At 44.2% G+C, this 20,442-nt stretch overlaps 1 protein-coding gene across 3 annotated transcripts in view; it reads left to right on the forward strand.

The window, feature by feature from the left end:
• Positions 1–14,858, forward strand: part of LOC130290249 (uncharacterized) — a 101,727-nt gene extending 86,869 nt beyond the window's left edge. For all 3 annotated transcript variants that reach the window (XR_008847540.1, XR_008847541.1, XM_056537601.1), the window contains exon 3: positions 14,151–14,858. Coding sequence is in view for 1 of the 3 variants with exons in the window: in XM_056537601.1 (XP_056393576.1) it covers positions 14,151–14,228 (78 nt within the window). In the remaining 2 variants the exon portion in view is untranslated. The remainder of the gene's footprint in view (positions 1–14,150) is intronic.
• The last annotated feature ends 5,584 nt before the right edge of the window (positions 14,859–20,442 follow it).

Below are 20,442 nucleotides of genomic sequence, written 5' to 3' on the forward strand. Positions count from 1 at the left end.
TATTTTGGACTTTGGAATTTTTTTGCGCGCACGCCATTGACCGAGCGGTTTAATTAATTATATATTTTTATAATTCGGACATTTCCGCACGCGGTGATACCACATATGTTTATTTTTATTTTTATTTACACTGTGTTTTTTTTTTATTGGAAAAGGGGGGTGATTCAAACTTTTAATAGGGGAGGAGTTAAATGATCTTTATTCACTTTTTTTTTCCACTTTTTTTTTGCAGTGTTATAGGTCCCATAGGGACCTATAACACTGCACACACTGATCTTCTATGTTGATCACTGGTTTCTCATAAGAAACCAGTGATCAACGATTCTGCCGCATGACTGCTCATGCCTGGATCTCAGGCACTGAGCAGTCATTCGGCGATCGGACAGCGAGGAGGCAGGAAGGGGCCCTCCCGCTGTCCTGTCAGCTGTTCGGGATGCCGCGATTAGCCGCGGCTATCCCGAACAGCTCGACTGAGCTAGTCGGGAACTTTCACTTTCACTTTTAGCCGCGCGGCTCAGCTCTGAGCGCGCGGCTAAGGGGTTAATAGCGCGCGGCGCCGCGATCGGCGCTGCGCGCTATTAGAGGCGGGTCCCGGCTTCACTCTGACGCCGGGCCCACCATGATATAACGCGGGGTTACTGTGTAACCCCGCGTTATATCAGAAGAGCAGGACCAAGGACGTACCGGTACGTCCTTGGTCCTTAAGGGGTTAATTATTATGAGGGCTTTGTCAATGCCTTTAAGAAATGTTATTCTTTAACCTCTTAAGGACCCATGACGTATGCATACGTCATGTCTTTTCCTGGTCTCCGCAGCTCACCCGGCGGAGATCGGAAGCGGATCCCTGCTGAAATCCTTCAGCAGGGATCCAGGGCAAACGCCAAGGGGGGCCATGTAGGCTCCCCATGTCGGCGATCGCCAAAAATCGCAAGGGAAATTGCCCTTGCGATCTGCGGCGATACCAGGCTGATCGGGTCTCTAGGACCCGACCGCCCGGTAATTTTGCATGATCCCGGCTGTCACAGACAGCCAGGACCATGCTAAAGTATAGGAGCGAGGTGGCAAGCCTGCCACCTCCTCCGATCCCCTGTGATCCGTCGGTTAGATAACCGACCAATCGCAGTGGGGGGGTTACTTCCTCCCGCCCTGCCCGGCCCCTGGAAGTCCGGAGAGGACGGGAGGAAGAACGGAGGACGCGGCGGGGGACGGGGGAGTGCTGGGGCCCGGCCCCGGTACTTACCTTGTCCCTGAAGACCCAGAACCCGGGAAGGAAGATGGCGGCGGCGGCGACAGGTGAGTGGATCTTCAGCTGCGGTCGGGCCCTTTACAGCAATGCACGTCGCCGTAAAGCAACATGCATTGCTGTAATGGGACCCTGTACACTACAACTCCCAGCATGCCCAGACAGCCCTTGGCATCTGGGCATGCTGGGAGTTGCAGTTTTGCAACATCTGGAGGTCCGCAGTTTTGGGACCACTGTGCCCTTCCAGATGTTGCAAAACTACACATCCTCAGCATGCCCTTACTGTCCAGGCATGCTGGGAGTTGTAGTTCTGTAACATCTGGCCCTTCAGATGTTGCAGAACTACAACTCCCAGCATGCCTGGACAGTTTTGGCATACTGGGAGTTGTAGTTTTGCAACATCTGGAAGGGCACAGATTGGGAACCACTGTATTAGTGGTCTGCAAACTGTAGGCCTCCAGATGTTGCAAACTACAACTCCAACCATGCTGGGAGTTGTAGTTCGGCAACATCTGGCTCTAAAGATGTTGCCGAACTACTACTTCCAGCATGCCTGAGAATGTTTGGGAGTTGTGGTTTTGCAACAACAGGAGGCACATTGGTTGGGAAACATTGCCTGTTTCCTAACTCAGTGTTTCCCAACCCGTGTGCCTCCAGCTGTTGCAAAACTATAACTACCAGCATGCACTGATAGACTGTGCATGCTGGGAGTTGTAGTTTTGCAACAGCTGGAGGTCCCCCCCCCCCTGTGAATGTACAGGGTTTATTCACATGGGCAGGGGCTTACAGTGAGTATCAGGCTGCAAGTTTGCGATGCAGCAAATTTTGCACGGCAGCTCAAACTCGCAGCGGGAAAATCGCTGTAACCCCCCCTGCCCGTGTGACTGTACCCTAAAAACACTACACTACACTAACACAAAATAAAATAAAAAGTAAAAAACACTACACATACATATACCCCTACACAGCCCCCCTCCCCAATAAAAATGAAAAACGTCTGGTACGCCACTGTTTTCAAAATGGAGCCTGCAGCTGTTGCAAAACAACAACTCCCAGTATTGCCGGACAGCCGTCGACTGTCCAAGCATGCTGGGAGTTTTGCAACAGCTGGAGGCACCCTGTTTGGGAATCACTGGCGTAGAATACACCTATGTCCACCCCTATGCAAATCCCTAATTCAGCCCTCAAATGCGCATGGCGCTCTCACTTTGGAGCCCTGTCGTATTTCAAGGCAACAGTTTAGGGCCACATATGGGGTATCGCCGTACTGGGGAGAAATTGCCTTACAAATTTTGGGGGGCTTTTTCTCCTTTCACCCCTTATGAAAAGGTGAAGTTGGGGTCTACACCAGCATGTTAGTGTAAAAAAAATAAATTTTTTATACTAACATGCTGGTGTTGCCCTATACTTTTCATTTTGACAAGAGGTAAAAGGGAAAAAAGCCCCCAAAATTTGTAATGCAATTCCTCCCGACTACGGAGATACTCCATATGTGGGCACAAAGTTCTCTGGGGGCGCACAACAAGGCCCAGAAGGGAGAGTGCACCATGTACATTTGAGGTGATTTGCACAGGGGTGGCTGATTGTTACAGCGGTTTTGACAAACGCAAAAAAAAAAAAACACATGTGACCCCATTTGGGAAACTACACCCCTCACGGAATGTAATGAGGGGTGCAGTGAGAATTTACACCCCACTGGTGTCTGACAGATCTTTGGAACAGTGGGCTGCACAAATTAAAAATTGTGTACAGCCCACTGTTCCAAAGATCTGACAGACACCAGTGGGGGGTAAATGCTCACTGTACCCCTTGTTACGTTCCACAAGGGTTCTAGTTTCCAAAATGGTATGCCATGTGGGGTTATTTTGTTGTTCTGGCACCATATAGGCTTCCTAAATGCGACATGCCCCCCGAGCAAAATTTGCTCTCAAAAAGCCAAATATGACTCCTTCTCTTCTGAGCATTGTAGTTCGCCCGTAGTGCGCTTCAGGTCAACTTATGGGGTACCTCCATACTCAGAAGAGATGGGGTTACAAATTTTAGGGGGTATTTTCTGCTATTAACCCTTGCAAAAATGTGAAATTTGGGGGGGGGGGGGGAAACACACAATTTATTGAACATTTTTTTTTTTTACGTATGCAAAAGTCGTGAAGCCCCTGTGGGGTATTAAGGCTCACTTTATTCCTTGTTACGTTCCTGAAGGGGTCTAGTTTGCAAAATGGTATGGCATGTGGGTATTTTTTGCTGTCCTGGCACCATAGGGGCTTCCTAAATGTGACATGCCCCCGAGCAAAATTTGCTCTCAAAAAGCCAAATATGACTCCTTCTCTTCTGAGCATTGTAGTTCGCCCGTAGTGCACTTCAGGTCAACTTATGGGGTACCTCCATACTCAGAAGAGATGGGGTTACAAATTTTGGGGGGTATTTTCTGCTATTAATCCTTGCAAAAATGTGAAATTTGGGGGAAACACACATTTTATTGAATTTTTTTTTTATTTTTTTACATATGCAAAAGTCGTGAAACCCCTGTGGGGTATTAAGGCTCACTTTATTCCTTGTTACGTTCCTCAAGGGGTATAGTTTCCAAAATGGTATGCCATGTGGTTTTTTTTTTCCTGTTCTGGCACCATAGGGGCTTCCTAAATGCAACATGCCCCCCAAAAACCATTTCAGAAAAACGTACGCTCCAAAATCCCCTTGTCGCTCCTTCCCTTCTGAGCCCTCTACTGTGCCCGCCGAACACTTTACATAGACATATGAGGTATGTGCTTACTCGAGAGCAATTGGGCTACAAATATAAGTATACATTTTCTCCTTTTACCCCTCGTAAAAATAAAAAAATTGAGTCTACAAGAACACGCGAGTGTAAAAAATGAAGATTGTGAATTTTCTCCTTCATTTTGCTGCTATTCCTGTGAAACACCTAAAGGGTTAAAATGCTGACTGAATGTCATTTTGAATACTTTGGGGGTGCAGTTTTTATAATGGGGTCATTTGTGGGGTATTTCTAAGATGAAGACCCTTCAAATCCACTTCAAACCTGAACTGGTCCCTGAAAAATTGTGATTTTGGAAATTTTGTGAAAAATTGGAAAATTGCTGCTGAACTTTGAAGCCCTCTGGTGTCTTCCAAAAGTAAAAACTCGTCAATTTTATATTGCAAATATAAAGTAGACATATTGTATATGTGAATAAAAAAATAATATTTGGAATATCCATTTTCCTTACGAGCAGAGAGCTTCAAAGTTAGAAAAATGCTAAATTTTCAAATTTTTCATCAAATTTGGGGATTTTTCACCAAGAAAGGATGCAAGTTACCAAAAAATGTTACCACTAAGTTAAAGTAGAATATTTCACGAAAAAACGATCTCGGAATCAGAATGATAACTAAAAGCATCCCAGAGTTATTAATGTTTAAAGTGACAGTGGTCAGATGTGCAAAAAATGGCCGGGTCCTAAGGTGTAAAATGGCTGGGTCCTTAAGGGGTTAAGTGGAAATTTAAGATCACAGGTTTCCTTACAAATACAAAATCTACCTTATGAATCATAACTGACATGAAAGTTCACATTCATTGTTTTATTTATTACAAAACCCTTTCTTTTTTGGTCATTTACTCTCCCACTCAAGGCTGAATCTTTAGCTTCACACAACCTACAGTTCCTCCTAAGGCTGAAATCCACAGTCAAACCATCTCAGCTAAGGCAAGGTTCAAATCTGCATTGGAGCTCCATTCAGAAAGCTCCATTCTCAGTATCCGTTGAAATAGTGGCTCAGGAGCAGAGAGAAAAATGCTACAAGTAGTCATTTATTCTCATTTGAAATACCCTGCTGATAAATAGAGACCAGAAGGAATCTAGACAGACCCCAATAAAGTCAATGGGACTCATTGGTGTCTATTGTGTAACGGACCATCTGGCTGAGTTTTTTCCGTCAGAAACAAGGAAATACAATGGCCCATTTACTTCAATGGGACTTTACTTGGGGATTCTCTCTCAAAGATTGACATGTCAATTCTTCTGGCGGAATTCAGATCAGCATCATAAATTTATGGGCTGAAATTACTATGTGTGAACATGTTGCGGAGATCCCTTAGAAATCAATAAGAGTCTAATACCAAGCAGAATCTAAGAATTTGAAATGGAAGATGCTTTAAATTCAGCTTGAATTCTGCTTTGAATTATGTGCCACGTGTCAGTGTCACAAAACCTAGCAAGCACTTCTGATATGATGCATTGAAAAGTTTTAATGGGAGAAGAGGGGAAGAATCACAAGATCCAAAAACATTATTCATAGCGTATGCAAAAGTAGGATAGAAAGGGATGATAAAAAATAACCTCTATATTTGTATCACGGGTTCCATGTTTTTATAAAGTTATGTCTATGTAACGTTGGCAACCACCAACATGCAGTATGTACTGCTGTTAACCTCAAATGTTCAGTACTCTTGGCTCTCTCTCCTCATTACAGGTTCCTCCTCTGTACTGTTGCAGGCAGCATCAGTTTCTAGCGCACCCCATAGGAGCCATGCACATGCACCAACTGTCTCTTAAATGGTTTGTGCATGTCCCTGATTCCTGCTCTCCTCCAATCCCTGCCAGGCACCACTTATATAACCCTGCTCCACCTCCATCAACACTCCAGACAACAATATTTTAAACACAGGAACCTTTATTTCATTTTCTTTAACCCCTTCCCGACCTATGACATACCTGTACGTCATGGGTGGCAAGGTGTTCCCGACCCATGACATACAGGTACGTCATGGACATTACTGCCGCTACTCGCGGCATCCCGCAGCGCCCGGAAAGATGGTGGCTATCACTGATAGCCAGCCATCTTACCATGCGACCACGGGGGGTTTCATCCCCCACCCCCCCCAGCGATCGCTGCTATCAGCTGGTCAAATCTGACTAGCTAATAGCAGCGTTTCGCTATAAAAATACTTAGCAGCGCGGTGTGTAAGTCCCGATCACGGGGATCGGGACACACACCGCTCTGCTAAGTGTCCCTGTCCCGTCCCCCGGCGTCACTTACCCGTCGGAGCGGTGTCCCGAGCGGTCCCGGCGTCCTCCGTGCGGTCCCGGCGTCCTCCATGCGGTCCTGGCTGCGCTGCGTCCCGGAGGTGAGTTTCCGGCAGCAGTGCGGCATCTTCATTGGCAGCAGTGAGATCGCCGTAAAGCGATCTCACTGCTGCCTCTGAGAGTTTCAAAACTGCAACTCCCAGCATGCCCAGACAGCCTTTGGCTTTCTGGGCATGCTGGGAGTTGTAGTTTTGCAACATCTGGAGGTCCACAGTTTGGAGACCACTGTATAATGGTCTCCAATCTGTGCTCTTCCAGATGTTGCAAAACTACAAATCTCAGCATGCTCAGTCTGTCCAGGCATGCTGGGAGTTGTAGTTCTCTAACATCTGGAAGAGCACAGATTGGAGACCATTATACAGTGGTCTCCAAACTGTGGACCTCCAGATGTTGCAAAACTACAACTCCCAGCATGCCCAGACTGCCCAGGCATGCTGGAAGTTGTAGTTCAGCAACATCTGATCCTTCAGATATTGCCGAACTACAACTTCCAGCATGCCTTGGCAGTCTGGGCATGCTGGGAGTTGTAGTTTTGCAACATCTGGAGGCACACTAGTTGGGAAACATTGTCCGTTTCCTACCTCAGTGCCTCCAGCTGTTGCAATTGTTGCAAAACTATAACTCCCAGCATGCACTGACAGACCATGCATGCTGGGAGTTGTAGTTTTGCAACAGCTGGAGGCACACTGGTTTGGAAACACTAAGTTTGGTTGCAAAACACTTGAAAGTTTATTACTTAACTTAGTGTTTCCAAACCAGTGTTCCTCCAGCTGTTGCAAAACTACAACTCCCAGCATGCACGGACAGCCAAAGGGCATGCTCGGAGTTTGCAACAGCTGGATGTTTGCCCCCTCCCCCCAATGTGAATGTACAGGGTACACTCACATGGGCGGAGGTTTACAGTGAGTGCTGCAAGTTTGAGATGGCGCAAATTTTGCGCTGCAGCTCAAACTTCCAGCGGCAAACTTGCTGTGAACCTCTGCCCATGTGACTGTACCCTAAAAACACTACACTACACTGACACTAACCTAAAATAAAAAGTAAAAAACACTACATATACACATACCCCTACACAGCCCCCCTCCCCCCAAAAAATGAAAAACGTCTGGTACGCTACTGTTTCCAAAACGGAGCCTCCAGCTGTTGCAAAATAATAACTCCCAATATTGCCGGACAGCCATTGACTGTCCAGGCATGCTGGGAGTTTTGTAACAGCTGGAGGCACCCTGTTTGAGAATCACTGGCGTAGAATACCCCTATGTCCACCCCTATGCAAATCCCTAATTCAGGCCTCAAATGCGCATGGCGCTCTCACTTTGGAGCCCTGTCGTATTTCAGGGCAACAGTTTTGGGACACATATGGGGTATCGCCGTACTCGGGAGAAATTGCCTTACAAATTTTGGGGGGCTTTTTCTTCTTTAACCCCTTATGAAAAGGTGAAGTTGGGGTCTACACCAGCATGTTAGTGTAAAAAAATAAATTTTTTACACTGACATGCTGGTGTTGCCCTATACTTTTCATTTTCACAAGAGGTAAAAGGGAAAAAAGACCCTCTAAATTTGTAACGCAATTTCTCCTGAGTATGGAGATACCCCATATGTGGGCGCAAAGTGCTCTGGGGGCGCACAACAAGGCCCAGAAGGGAGAGTGCACCATGTACATTTGAGGCGATTTGCACAGGGGTGGCTGATTGTTACAGCAGTTCTGACAAACGCAAAACAATAAATATCCATATGTGACCCCATTTTGGAAACTACACCCCTCACGGAATGTAATAAGGGGTGCAGTGAGCATTTACACCCCACTGGTGTATGACAGATTTTTGGAACAGTGGTCTGTGAAAATGAAAAATAAAATTTTTGATTTGCACAGTCCACCGTTTCAAATATCTGTCAAACGCCAGTGGGGTGTAAATGCTCACTGCACCCCTTATTACATTCCATGAGGGGTATAGTTTCCAAAATGGGGTCACATGTGGGGGGGTCCACTGTTCTGGCACCATAGGGGCTTCCTAAATGGGACATGCCCCCCAAAAACCCTTTCAGAAAAACTCACTCTCCAAAATCCCATTGTCGCTCCTTCCCTTCTGAGCCCTCTACTGCGCCCACCGAACATTTTACATACGCATATGAGGTATTTCCTTACTCGAGAGAAATTGGGTTACAAATTTTAGGGTGATTTCTCTCCTTTTACCCCTTGTAAAAATTAAAAAATTGGGTCTACAAGAAAATGCGAGTGTAAAAAATGAAGATTTAGAATTTTCTCCTTCACTTTGCTGCTATTCCTGTGAAACACCTAAAGGGTTAAAACACTTACTGAATGTCATTTTGAATACTTTGGGGGGTGCAGTTTTTATAATGGGGTCATTTATGGGGTATTTCTAATATGAAGATCCTTAAAATCCACTTCCAACCTGAACTGGGCCCTGAAAAATTAAGATTTTGAAAATCTTGAGAAAAATTGGAAAATTGCTGCGGAACTTTGAAGCCCTCTGATGTCTTCCAAAAGTAAAAACTTGTCAATTTTTTAATGCAAACACAAAGTAGACATATTGTATATGTGAATCAATATGTAATTTATTTGGAATATCCATTTTCCTTTCAAGCAGAGACTTTCAAAGTTAGAAAAATGCTAAATTTTCAAAATTTTCATGAAATTTTTAGATTTTTTACCAAGAAAGGATACAAATATCAGTGAAATTTTACCGATAAAATAAAGTAGAATATGTCACGAAAAAACAATCTCGGAATCAGAATGATAAGTAAAAGCATTCCAAAGTTATTAATGTTTAAAGTGACAGTGGTCAGATTTTCAAAAAATGCCCAGGTCATGAAGGTGAAAATGGGCTGGGTCATGAAGGGGTTAAAAGCATCAGTAGATACAAATGTTAAAACCAGACCGACGCATTTTGGCAAAAGGAGCCTTATTCAAGGTCTACTACCAAATTAAAAACATAGAAGAATAAATACAGCTGTGATATCAAGCCCTCCCCTTGCATGCACATTACTTGCTGACCAGCAATTGTAGTTTCCTACAGCAAAGGAGTCTGACATGTGTACAGCAAAGGTGTGTACATGTGTTCCTGTTTTCAGATTTGTTCCCTTTGTCTTAATTTTGATTCTGCCTGGTCCTCCTGTACCTAACCCCCCTTATGTGTGTGAACTGGACAGTCAACCATGTCTGTGTATTCTGAGTTAGTTAACACCCTCGGAAAAGCTGGAAGGGATGGCGAGCTGTATGCTTTCTTGCTTGCACACTGACAGGCATCTTGTGCGCTTCGAGGAAAGAGTCCAGGATAGCCACACTCTTTGACCCTCAGTACAAAAACCAGAACTCTGGAACTGCAACACTCCACTCACTCTGCCAGCACTACCCCTGCAAGAGGCAGGATCTGCAGCATCGTCATGTTTGACTACATCTAGTTTTCCAACCTGACATGATTTATCAAGGGATTTACACCACGACCTTAAAAAGCAGGTTGATGCATACCTAAACTGTGCTTTCTCTGACAGACACCATGAGCCCAGATCTTATGGACTTCTTGGTCACCAAATAAGACTACTGGACACATTTTTAATAAGTTTGCCATGGGTGTTCTGTCTTGTTCCCCCACCAGTGGCACATTAAAGAGCGTGTTCACCATGGTGGGTGGTGTCATCACCCTTAAGCAAACAAGACTGTCTGCCAGCAATGTAGAAAAATGTATATTTGGCAAAATAAATCAGGTATTGATCAATTTAAAGTGAGGAATTTAAAACTTATGTGCCAAATTGCCACTGATTAGATAGTACTACCACCATCCCTGTTGTCCATTGGCTACAACTTCCACCAGTCAACCATTGCCTGCTCTCCTGTCTGCTGGCTACTTCAACTCCCACCAGTCCACTACTGCCTGCTGCCCTGTCTGCTGGCTACTACAACTACTATTTGTTGACCACTACTGCCTGCTGTTCTGTCCGCTGGCTACTACAACTACTATTTGTCAATCACTGCCTGCTGTCTGCTGGCTACTACAACTCCTACCAGTCCATCATTGCCTGCTGTCCTGTCTGATGGCTCCTACAACTCCCACCAGTCCACCACTTCCTGCTATCTGCTGAATGATATAACTCCAGCCAGTCCACCACTGCCTGCTGTCCTGTCCACTGGCTACCACATCTTCCACCAGTCCACCACTTTCTGCTGTTCTCTGGCTCCTACGCCTCTAACCAGTCCACTGTAGCCTGCTGTCTTCTGGCTACTGCAACTCCCACCAGTCCACCACTGCCTGATGTCCATTAGCTACTTTCTTTTTACAAACAGGGTAAAAAACTATTTAAAATGCTCGAACCTGAGTAATTTCCCATTAAATATGAATGGGTAAAAATACTACCTTAAAGGGGTACTCCTGCAGAAAACATTTTTTTTTTAAATACAATGGTGCCAGAAAGTTAAACTGATTTGTAAATTACGTCTGTTTAAAAATCCTTCTTGTACTTAGCTGCTGTATGCTGCAGAGGAAGTTCTTTTCTTTTTGAATTTATTTTCTGTCTGACCACAGTGCTCTCTGCTGACACCTCTGTCCGTGTTGGGAACTGTCCGGTGAAGGAGAGGTTTGCAATGGGGATTTGCTCCTGCTCTGGACAGTTCCTGACATGGACAGAGGTGTCAGCAGAGAGTACTGTGGTCAGGCAGAAAATACATTCAAAAAGAAAAGAACTTCCTCTGGAGCATATAGCAGCTGATAAATAAAGGAAAGATTAATATTTTTAAATAGAAGCAATTTACTAATCTGTTTAACTTTCTGGCACCAGCTGAATTCAAAAACATTGTTTTTCACCGGAGTACCCCTTTAATCTCTTTCTCACAGATCAATGAAAGGGGGAGTAGTATCTTGGCACAGGACTATTTATATATGCAGGAAATGGTTTTCATAGGGTATAATTGTCTACTAAGTAGCATAGAAAAAGGAGGAAAGTGGTCTAGGAGGGGCTTTGCATCTTCCACTTTTTAAAAGCGAGGAATATATATAGAGTGACCTATGAAAGTGGAATGTCCAGGTTGTCAGTCATAGTAAATGGACATTCTTGTTTTTTTGAACAAAGAAGATACCAGGGAATAGGATTGTCTTAATCCTCTCAGGATACTTTCAGGCAGGGTAATGTGTGCTCTTTCCAGGATGTCCACAGTTTGTAGGAGAAGAGAGGAACATGCATTTTCCTATTGTTTAGTCATAAACCAGCTTCATGTAAAAAAAATGCCTGCTGTCCACAGGGTAATAAACAAGATAGTGACCTGACCAGAATAAGAGTGAGTTTCTTCTTAATGTGAAACCATGTGCTGTGTGCGGGGACCTCATCCCAGTCTAAGGGAAGGCCTATGCCCCCATTCTGTTCAGATTTTCTCAAAAGTTGTAGAGTATTTTTTCCCCCCCAACCAGATAGCATTAGGAGTGCCTGTAGTTGGTATGTAAAGCATGGTATAACAATGATCTGACAACATTTTCACTGTCAAACCATAATAGTATGATCTATTCTATGCATGAATATTTATATGTCATGAAAGAGGTGTAAGTAATTTAACGCAAACTCTTTCAGGTCACTGCCCAGATTCATATATATAGTTTTGTGGGGAAAGATTTAGTAAGAATTGAGCTGTAATGCTGAGATTTTATTAATGCAATAGGCAGTGTTGACTAGTGATTGACAGTCCACCTTGTGTGATTTTTAGCTGTCAGTGAGTAAGTAGGACCATTGGGGGAAATTTATCAAAGCTGTCTATGTCCCGCATCAATATAGACCAAACTACAGAGGGTTAGGCCGGTCTTTTGTGCGCCTAATTTATCAAAAGGCACATGGCTCTTGATAAATTCTGTGCACAGAGTTCGGGATCTTTGCTTTAGACTGTATTTAAACCTGCTCCAGTATGGTCTGACATTTCGGCGTATTTTCAGCCGATGCGACTTGTCGCTGAAAAGTTGCTTTTGATAAATTCAGCACCAATGCATTTTTCTGTCTATAATAGCCTAGAATACATCATGTTCTAAAAATTCTCTAAAGCAAAAGTCGCAGAAAAGTCGCACATATTTATACTGCGACTTTCTGTGCGGCAAATTTAGACAGGAAAAACCAGTCTAAATCCTTTGATTAATATACCCCATTGTATCTTAACCTCAATGCACATTGCCTTATTCAATAACGCTGACCTATCTTTTGGATTTGTTGTGGTGGAGTATACCTGTCTACTATTGCAGTAGTTCTCATTAGACCTGCTTTTGCTCTCAGTATACATTTGCAATAATAACCACTGCTGAATTTGGTTTTAGAGCAGCATATTGTCATCTCCATTTACTTTCCATAGCGTTTCTATAATGCCTAGAGTGTCTATACAGAAGCACAATCCAATAAGTTTAGTTACTTCAGGTAAGGTGGTGAGTTTTTACTGATCCATAAAACAAGAAAGCGAGCCCCCCACCCCCTCCGTCTCTTTTTTTCTCTGTGAAAGGAAAATACAAAGAAAGGACTTTTAATTGTCTAGATCCATTTCTAGCTTTGGCAAAAAAAACGATATCAGAAATTCATGTGGTGTTTCTCCAAAATTCTGTGTGCTTGAAACTACACTTAGGGCAGGAACGCATGTTACAGATATGATACAAAAAAATTGCCAGAGGCAGAAGTGAATCCAACTGGAAGTAAAAAATATAAAGAAAGGTGTTCTACTTACCCCTGTGTCCAGTAACACAAATGTGTTAAAGGGGTACTCCGCCCATAGACATCTATCCTTTGGGTAGGGGATAAGATGTCTGATCTCTGCTGCGGCACCCCCAGACATCCGATACACGGAGCGAACTTCGCTCTGTGCCAGATGACTGGCGATGCAGGGTGGAAGCTCGTGACATCACGTTCACGCCCCGCTTGTGACATCCCGGCCATGCCCCCTCAATGCAAGTCTATGGAAGGGGGCGTGACAAGCCTCCGGCGCTGCATCCGATGCTCTAAACGAATGTCGGGTGCAATAGGGAGATTTAGGGAGTCCCCAGTGGCAGGACCCCTGTGATCAGACATCTTATCCAAAGGATAGGGGATAACCCTTTAAGGTTAAGATCAGAGGATTCATGATGGTCCCACTCACTCACTGCACAATCATAGTAGGGTAGTAGGGGGACTGTCATTCACTGGACATGACTGCAGTATATCTGCAATGTGCATTCATACCCTTATGGAAGGATGCTTCCAAAATGTATTGTTGTTAGCAATGCATGAGATTTTCTCCAACATAAACAGCTACACAGGACACACTAAAGCAACAAAGCCCTATGGACTCTATATACTTCCATACAGTCTCCTGTTCACAGCCCTGCCACATGCTCCAGACCTCCATGTCCATTATCCGGCATAGGTGAACTCAGCCTAAATCTCGACGCAACTGATGCCACAACTGATGACAACTTGTCATCAGTTGTATGGCATGTGGCATCCATTGTTTTGGGCAACGGACAGGGGAACACAGCAAGCTGCGTTCCCCTGTCCGGTGCCCTACGGCATGTCCAACCATCCGGCGTCAAAATTGAGATGCTGGATGATCGTGAACTGTCCCATTCAAATGAATGGGATCAGTTCTAGCATCAGTTTCCCTCCGGTGCACGCTGGAGGGAAACTTTGCCGGACGACTGATATATGTGAACCCAGCCTTAATGTCCAATGCACGTGCTACAGTAACAACTCCATTTAGGCGTATGAACCCGATCTTCAATCACAGAAATTTCTGCAGCAAATATGTTGCATGTGAATTTACCGTTCTTGAAAATGTCATTATATACTTAACTTCTCCTTCATTTTCTTTTCAGAATTTGGTCCAGAAAATCTTCAATGTCAAAACAATCAAACACAATACAAGGAAGCAACTGTCTAGAGATTACAATTAAAGCAGTTTAAAATGACAGTAACTATTTACTGTGGTTGTACTCCGTGTATACTGTTGACAAGTGAAGAAAAATCCTTAGTTGTGTTGACTAAATGTGTTTAATGAGCGACAAACTAAGAAATTGTTTCCCATGCAATGGAAGTTTTGCTGCCAGAGAGTGCACAATGTGCTATTATTATGATGGGTTGAAAGGTCATTGCCCCTTCGTACTCTGTGCTGCATCTCATGGCACATAGCTGTGAAAGACTTTGGCATATGATGTAATTAGTTCTCTCAATTATTCGGATATTTATTAGCTGGCTAACCACATAGAAGTACAAAATGAAGATTTCTCAAAGGATGACATCTACCAAGTTTACAATGCTGTGGTCGGAATTTCAGAATAATGTGGTTAAAATCGGGTAAACTAGAGAGGTCATGATATTGTAAACAAATGTAATGCCCTTTAAGCATTTTTTCTTTGATTCATTGTTTTCTTTTGTTATTACATGGTTTTATTTGAACAACATTTTAAAGTACTGAAGGATCCAGTTCTTGCTTTGTTAAATCAACTGGTGCCAGAAAGTTAAACAAATTTGTAAATTACTTCTATTAAAAAAATCTTAATCCTTCCAGCTCTTATTAGCTGCTGAATACTACAGAGGAAATTATTTTCTTTTTGAAACACAATGCTTTCTGCTGACATCACAAGCACAGTGCTCTCTGCTGACATTTATGTCCATTTTGGGAACTGTCCAGAGCAGCATATGTTTGCTATGGGGATTTTCTCCTGCTCTGGACAGTTCTTAAAATGGACAGAGATGTCAGCAGAGAGCACTGTGCTCGTGATTCAGCAGGGAGCTCTGTGTTCCAGAAAGAAAATAATTTCCTCTGTAGTATTCAGCAGCTAATAAGTACTGGAAGGATTAACCCCTTAAGGACTGAGCGATTTCACGTTTTTCGTTTTTCCCCCCTTGCCTTTAAAAAATCATAACCCTTTCAATTTTGCACCTAAAAATCTGTATTATGGCTTATTTTTTGCGCCACCAATTCTACTTTACAGTGACATTAGTCATTTTACCAAAAAATCCACAGCGAAATGGAAAAGAAATTCATTGTGCGACAAACTTGAAGAAAAAATGCCATTTTGTAAATTTTGGGGGCTTCCGTTCCTATGTAGTAAATTTTTCGGTAAAAATGACACCTAACCTTTATTCTGTAGGTCCATACGGTTAAAATGATACCCTACTTGTATAGGTTTGATTTTGTATTACTTCAGAAAAAATCATAAATGCATGCAGGAAAATTTATATGTTTAAAATTGTCATTTTCTGACCCCTATAACTTTTTTTATATTTCTGTGTTCAGGGCGCTATGAGGGCTAATTTTTTGCGTCGTGATCTGAAGGTTTTAGCGGTACCATTTTTGTTCTGATCAGACTTTTTGATTACTTTTTATTCACTTTTTTGTGGTATAAAAAGTGATCAAAAATGCGCTATTTTGGACTTTGGAATTTTTTTGCGCGTACGCCATTGAACGTGCGGTTTTAAAAGCAGTATATTTTTATAATTTGGACATTTCTGCACGCGGTGATACCACATATGTTTATTTTTATTTACACTTTTATTTTGTTACTAGGAAATGCCGGGTGATTTAAACTTTTAATTCAGAAGGGAATACCTGAAAGGGTTAACTTTTTTTTTAACACTTTTTTTTGCGAGCTCATAGCTCCTATAGGGACCTATGAGCTTGCAATGGCTGATTGCATACACAGATTGTTGCCTTGCCATTGAATGGCAACAAGCTGTGTAATCGACGGTTGATTGCTCCAGCCTGTAACTCAGGCATGGAGCAATCAATCAGAGCCGGGACGCCGACGGAAGAAGGCCCCGATCAGCCTGACTGAGCAGCCGGGAAGCTATTACTTTCACTTTTGATGCGGCGCTCAGCTTTGAGCGCCGCATCGGAAGGGTTAATAGCGCGTGGCTGAACGATCGCGGCAGTGCTCTATTAGCCGTGGGTCCCGGCTGTGAATAGGCTCCGGGACCACCCCGCTATCACTCGGGGTCCCACCGGGACCCCGCATTATAGACAGGGAACGGACTTAGGACGTACTCATACGTCCTAAGTCCTTAAGGAGTTAAGATTTTTTAATAGAAGTAATTTACAAATCTGTTTAACTTAAAAAAAAAAAATAAAGTTTTCCACCGGAGTACCCCTTTAAACCTGCCTCAGAAATTGCAGTGGCTTTTTCCGAAAAGTGCTGCTTGGTACAGAACATTAAGGTTGGTGTCATACAAAGCTTTTTTTTTTTTTTTAGAATAGTTTTTGATGCATATGTTTTTGCATTACTTGTGCAATTTAATTTTATTTCATTTAAATATTTAAAATATTCATAAATATGAGAATATAAAGAAAGGCAGTAACAAAAGTACAACTTAGGTCTTAGAAGGTAAGGAGAATAAAAATGTGAGTCAAAAATCTATTCCCTGCAATAAAGAAGGGCATTTTTTATCTATTTTACAATATAGTAACTTAAATTTACTTTTATGGTATAAAATATGCCAAAATCTAACACATTGCATTGTGTTTTGTTTTTTAAGCCAAAATCCATCTACCCAATGGATGTACTGCTTGCTTTGTGTGTAAAACTGCCTTGAGGGTATGTTTACATGTGCACATTTTGCTGCATATTTTCTACTGATGATTTTCCTACCCATTGACTTCAATAGGTAGCAAAATCAGCTGCAGAACATTTGCAGCAAAATCTGTAGCAAAATCAACATGTGTGAATGTACCCTTAGGCTGTTTTTTTTTTACTGTAGTTTTTTGAGCCAAAGCCAGTAGTGGAAACGGCAGGAAACAAAAGCAGAAGTTCTTACATTTATATTTCTTGTTTCTCGTTAATTTTGGCTCAAAAACTACAGTGGAGGTTTTCCAAAAAACTGCCAAGTGGAAACCCAGTCTTGGTTAGCAGGACAGAATGGATGCTGCAGTCTGCAGAGTATCACCTTCCGGTATCATCAGAACACAATTTATCAAAGAGACAAAGAGTATAGGGGAACAGCAGAAAGATGTTTAATCCATTTATTGATCTGAAGTGTAATGCATATCAGGAATAGTATATGATATATTGTACATAATGTATAATGCAAAAGAGGTTCACTTCAGCTGCAGATGCACATTTTTTTTTAAAAAAAGGTAACTGCTAATAGTTTTGAAGATATACAATACACTGCATCAAATTGGTCTGCATGGCTGTTGAAGAAAACCTATTCTTAAGATGAACAAAGGCTTCAAAAAGTTTGCTAAAGACAAGCAGACTAAGGTCATGGGTTATTGGAACCATGTCCTGTGGTCCATTGAGACCAAGAAAAACTTATTGGGTTCAGCTGTGTGCTGCGGTAACCAGGTGAGGAGTACAAAGACAAGTGTGTCTTGTCTAGAGTCAAGCATGGTGGTGGGAGTGTCATGGTCTGGGTCTGCATGAGTGCTGCTGGCACTGGGAGCTACAGTTCATTGAGGGAAACATGAATACCAACATGTACTGTGAAATACTGAAGCAAAACATGAACCGCTCCTTTCAGAGACCGTGCTGCAGAGCAGTATTCCAACATGATAATGACCCCCCGAGTCAGACCTGTGAGTGGATGGACCATGTCGCTGATTGGCATCGGCCAACTGACTACATAGGATCTCTCTGTAGTAGGTCAGTTTGTCCTCCATCTCAGTGGGTGTAAACAAGGAGCCCATTCTGTGACAGTAGCGAGGATCCAATAAGGTGGAGAGCCAGAAGTCATCCCGCTGATGAATTTTGACAATTCGGGGGTAACTACGTAAGCAACTGAGAATGCATCGTTCCATTTCCGCCAGTGACTCGGAAGGACTCCCTGCCTCCATCTCCACTGCATACTACCACGGTGTGTCTGGGTCCCCTGTCTCGCCTTCCTCATAACCCTCTAGCTCCTCTGGCCTCTCCGGCTCCTCCTCCTCTCCTGTCCGATGACTAGAAACACCGCCCATCTCATCCAACCTAAACTGTGCTCCACTCTGCCCCTCATCCTCCTTCTCCAATTCAGCCCCCACAGGGCTCATGTAGCCATGAGATGTAGACACAACGTCTCCATTACCGTGACCAGCCATCATTTCAATCATTTGTTGTAGGCAATGTAGGAGTGGAATTACGTCGTTCACCCCGTAATCAAGGCGACTTACAAATAATGTGGCTTCCTCAAAGGGCCTCAGCAAATGGCAGGTGTCACGTATGAGCTGCCACTGGTTCACATTGAAGTAACACAGGGGAGTACCCCTATCTGCTTGGATCATCAAGAAACCGGTGATGGCTTTTCTTTGTTCGTATAGTATGGAGGGTGGAATTCCAACATGTGGCAATGTCACAAATAAGACTATGTTGTGGGATACCGTTCTGACACTGCAGCTCAAGGAGGGTGTGCTTTGCGGTATACGAGTGGCTGAAGTGCATGCACAGTTTCCTTCCCATTGTTTGGATGTCTAGCAAATGGGGTGAAGACTTTAGGAAGTGCTTGACAACCAGGTTGAACAAGTGTGCCATGCAGGGCGCATGTTTCACACTTCCTTTTCGCAGCGCGGACACAGCGTTCTTCCTGTTGTCGGTCACCGTGGTTCCCATTTCTAGATTTTGTGGAGCAAGCCATACTCGGATTTCTTGACGAATGAATTTTACACACATGGTACAATGAAGGCCCACTGAGATTTGTAAGTGCAGTGGAGGCCGAAGACACGGTGGAGGATAAGGAGGCGGAGTTGCACACTGTCACAGGACCAACTGCTTGAGAGCGAGAGCATGGAGGAGGAAGCGATGTGACCTGTCCAAGTTGCTGTTGTGGCTGTTCAGGAACCACATTTACCCAGAGGGCCGTAAAAGACATGTATTGTCCCTGCCCGTAGTTACAGATCCACACGTCGGCGCTGTCGTGCACTTTTGAACACACCGACAGGCTCAAGGACTGGCCCACCTTCTCTTGTACAAAATTATTAAGGGCTGGTACTGCCTTCTTCGCAAAGAAATGACGGCTTGGGACTCTCCACCTCGGCTTGGCACAAGCCATCAATTCTCTGAAAGGTGCAGAATCCACCACTTGAAAAGGGAGGGACTGCAGCACCAGCAACTCAGACAGGAGCACATTCAACTTCTGCACCGTTGGATGAGTGGGCGCATATTGGTTTTTCTTGGACATGGCTTCGCCGATGGATTGTTGGCAGAATGGCTGATTAAAGTGGGAGAAGCAGGGACATCTGGAGCTACAGAAGGAGGGTTTGACACACAGCTCGCTTCGGCTCAGGTGGTGGAGCCGTGGCTGGCTGAAGGAGGGAGCGGCTGGCCACTGGGAGATGCAGCAGGCTGGACCACTACATCGGAGCCACGGTTCTCCCAGGCTGCTTTATGGTGGCGAAGCATGCGTTGACGCAGGGCCGTGGTGCCGACATTGGGACCCTTTGGGACCCTGGACCCTGGATGCCTGACGAAGAACTGCCACACCGCCGAGTAGCTGATTTTCCCACCTACAGTCCGCACTAATTGACTGCAACTGGCACCGTCTCCAGGAACCCCTGTTCCACCACCTCCCGGAAAGGTAGGCTGCCGAGAAGCAGGTGGTTTCGCCCCGGGCACGTTTGGCTCCAGAATTTCCACTTCTGCCACAATTCTGACTGCCAACAATGCAACCACCTTTTTGGGTCAGCTGCTGCCTCAAGGGCAACCTGCTACTCTCTTCTCCTGATGATGATGAAGCCCCTTCTGCACCCGGCTCCCAATTGCGATCGGCTTCATCATCATCAACAACTGTGTGCATGTGACTGATGTCCTCCTCAGGTTCCCCAACAGTGTCTGCTTCAGGACCCTGAACCCTGGCAACACTGCCTCCCACGTCACTCTCATCATCACTACTTGGCCGCCTAGCGGAGCAAGTGGCGCATGTCTCCTCCCCTTCTTGGCTGGGCAGTAGCTGCTTCCTCTCCTCTATTAGATTGTCCTCAGTGAATAGTGGAGCTGAACCCACAGCATAAGATACTTCTTTAGGGGGGGAGGAACAACATAGGACAGAGACAATGGGAGGACAGGGACTGCTCCCGGGCCATGCCAACTGAGGGTTGTGTCTGAGGAACCCACCGACTGTTGACTGGGGGTGTCAGATGTCACTTGTGATGAAGTGGATGAGCGTGTTAACCAAACGACGACGGCAGATGGGTTGCTG

The sequence above is a fragment of the Hyla sarda genome, chromosome 9 (genome assembly GCF_029499605.1).
Source record: "Hyla sarda isolate aHylSar1 chromosome 9, aHylSar1.hap1, whole genome shotgun sequence".
Lineage (NCBI taxonomy): Eukaryota > Metazoa > Chordata > Amphibia > Anura > Hylidae > Hyla > Hyla sarda.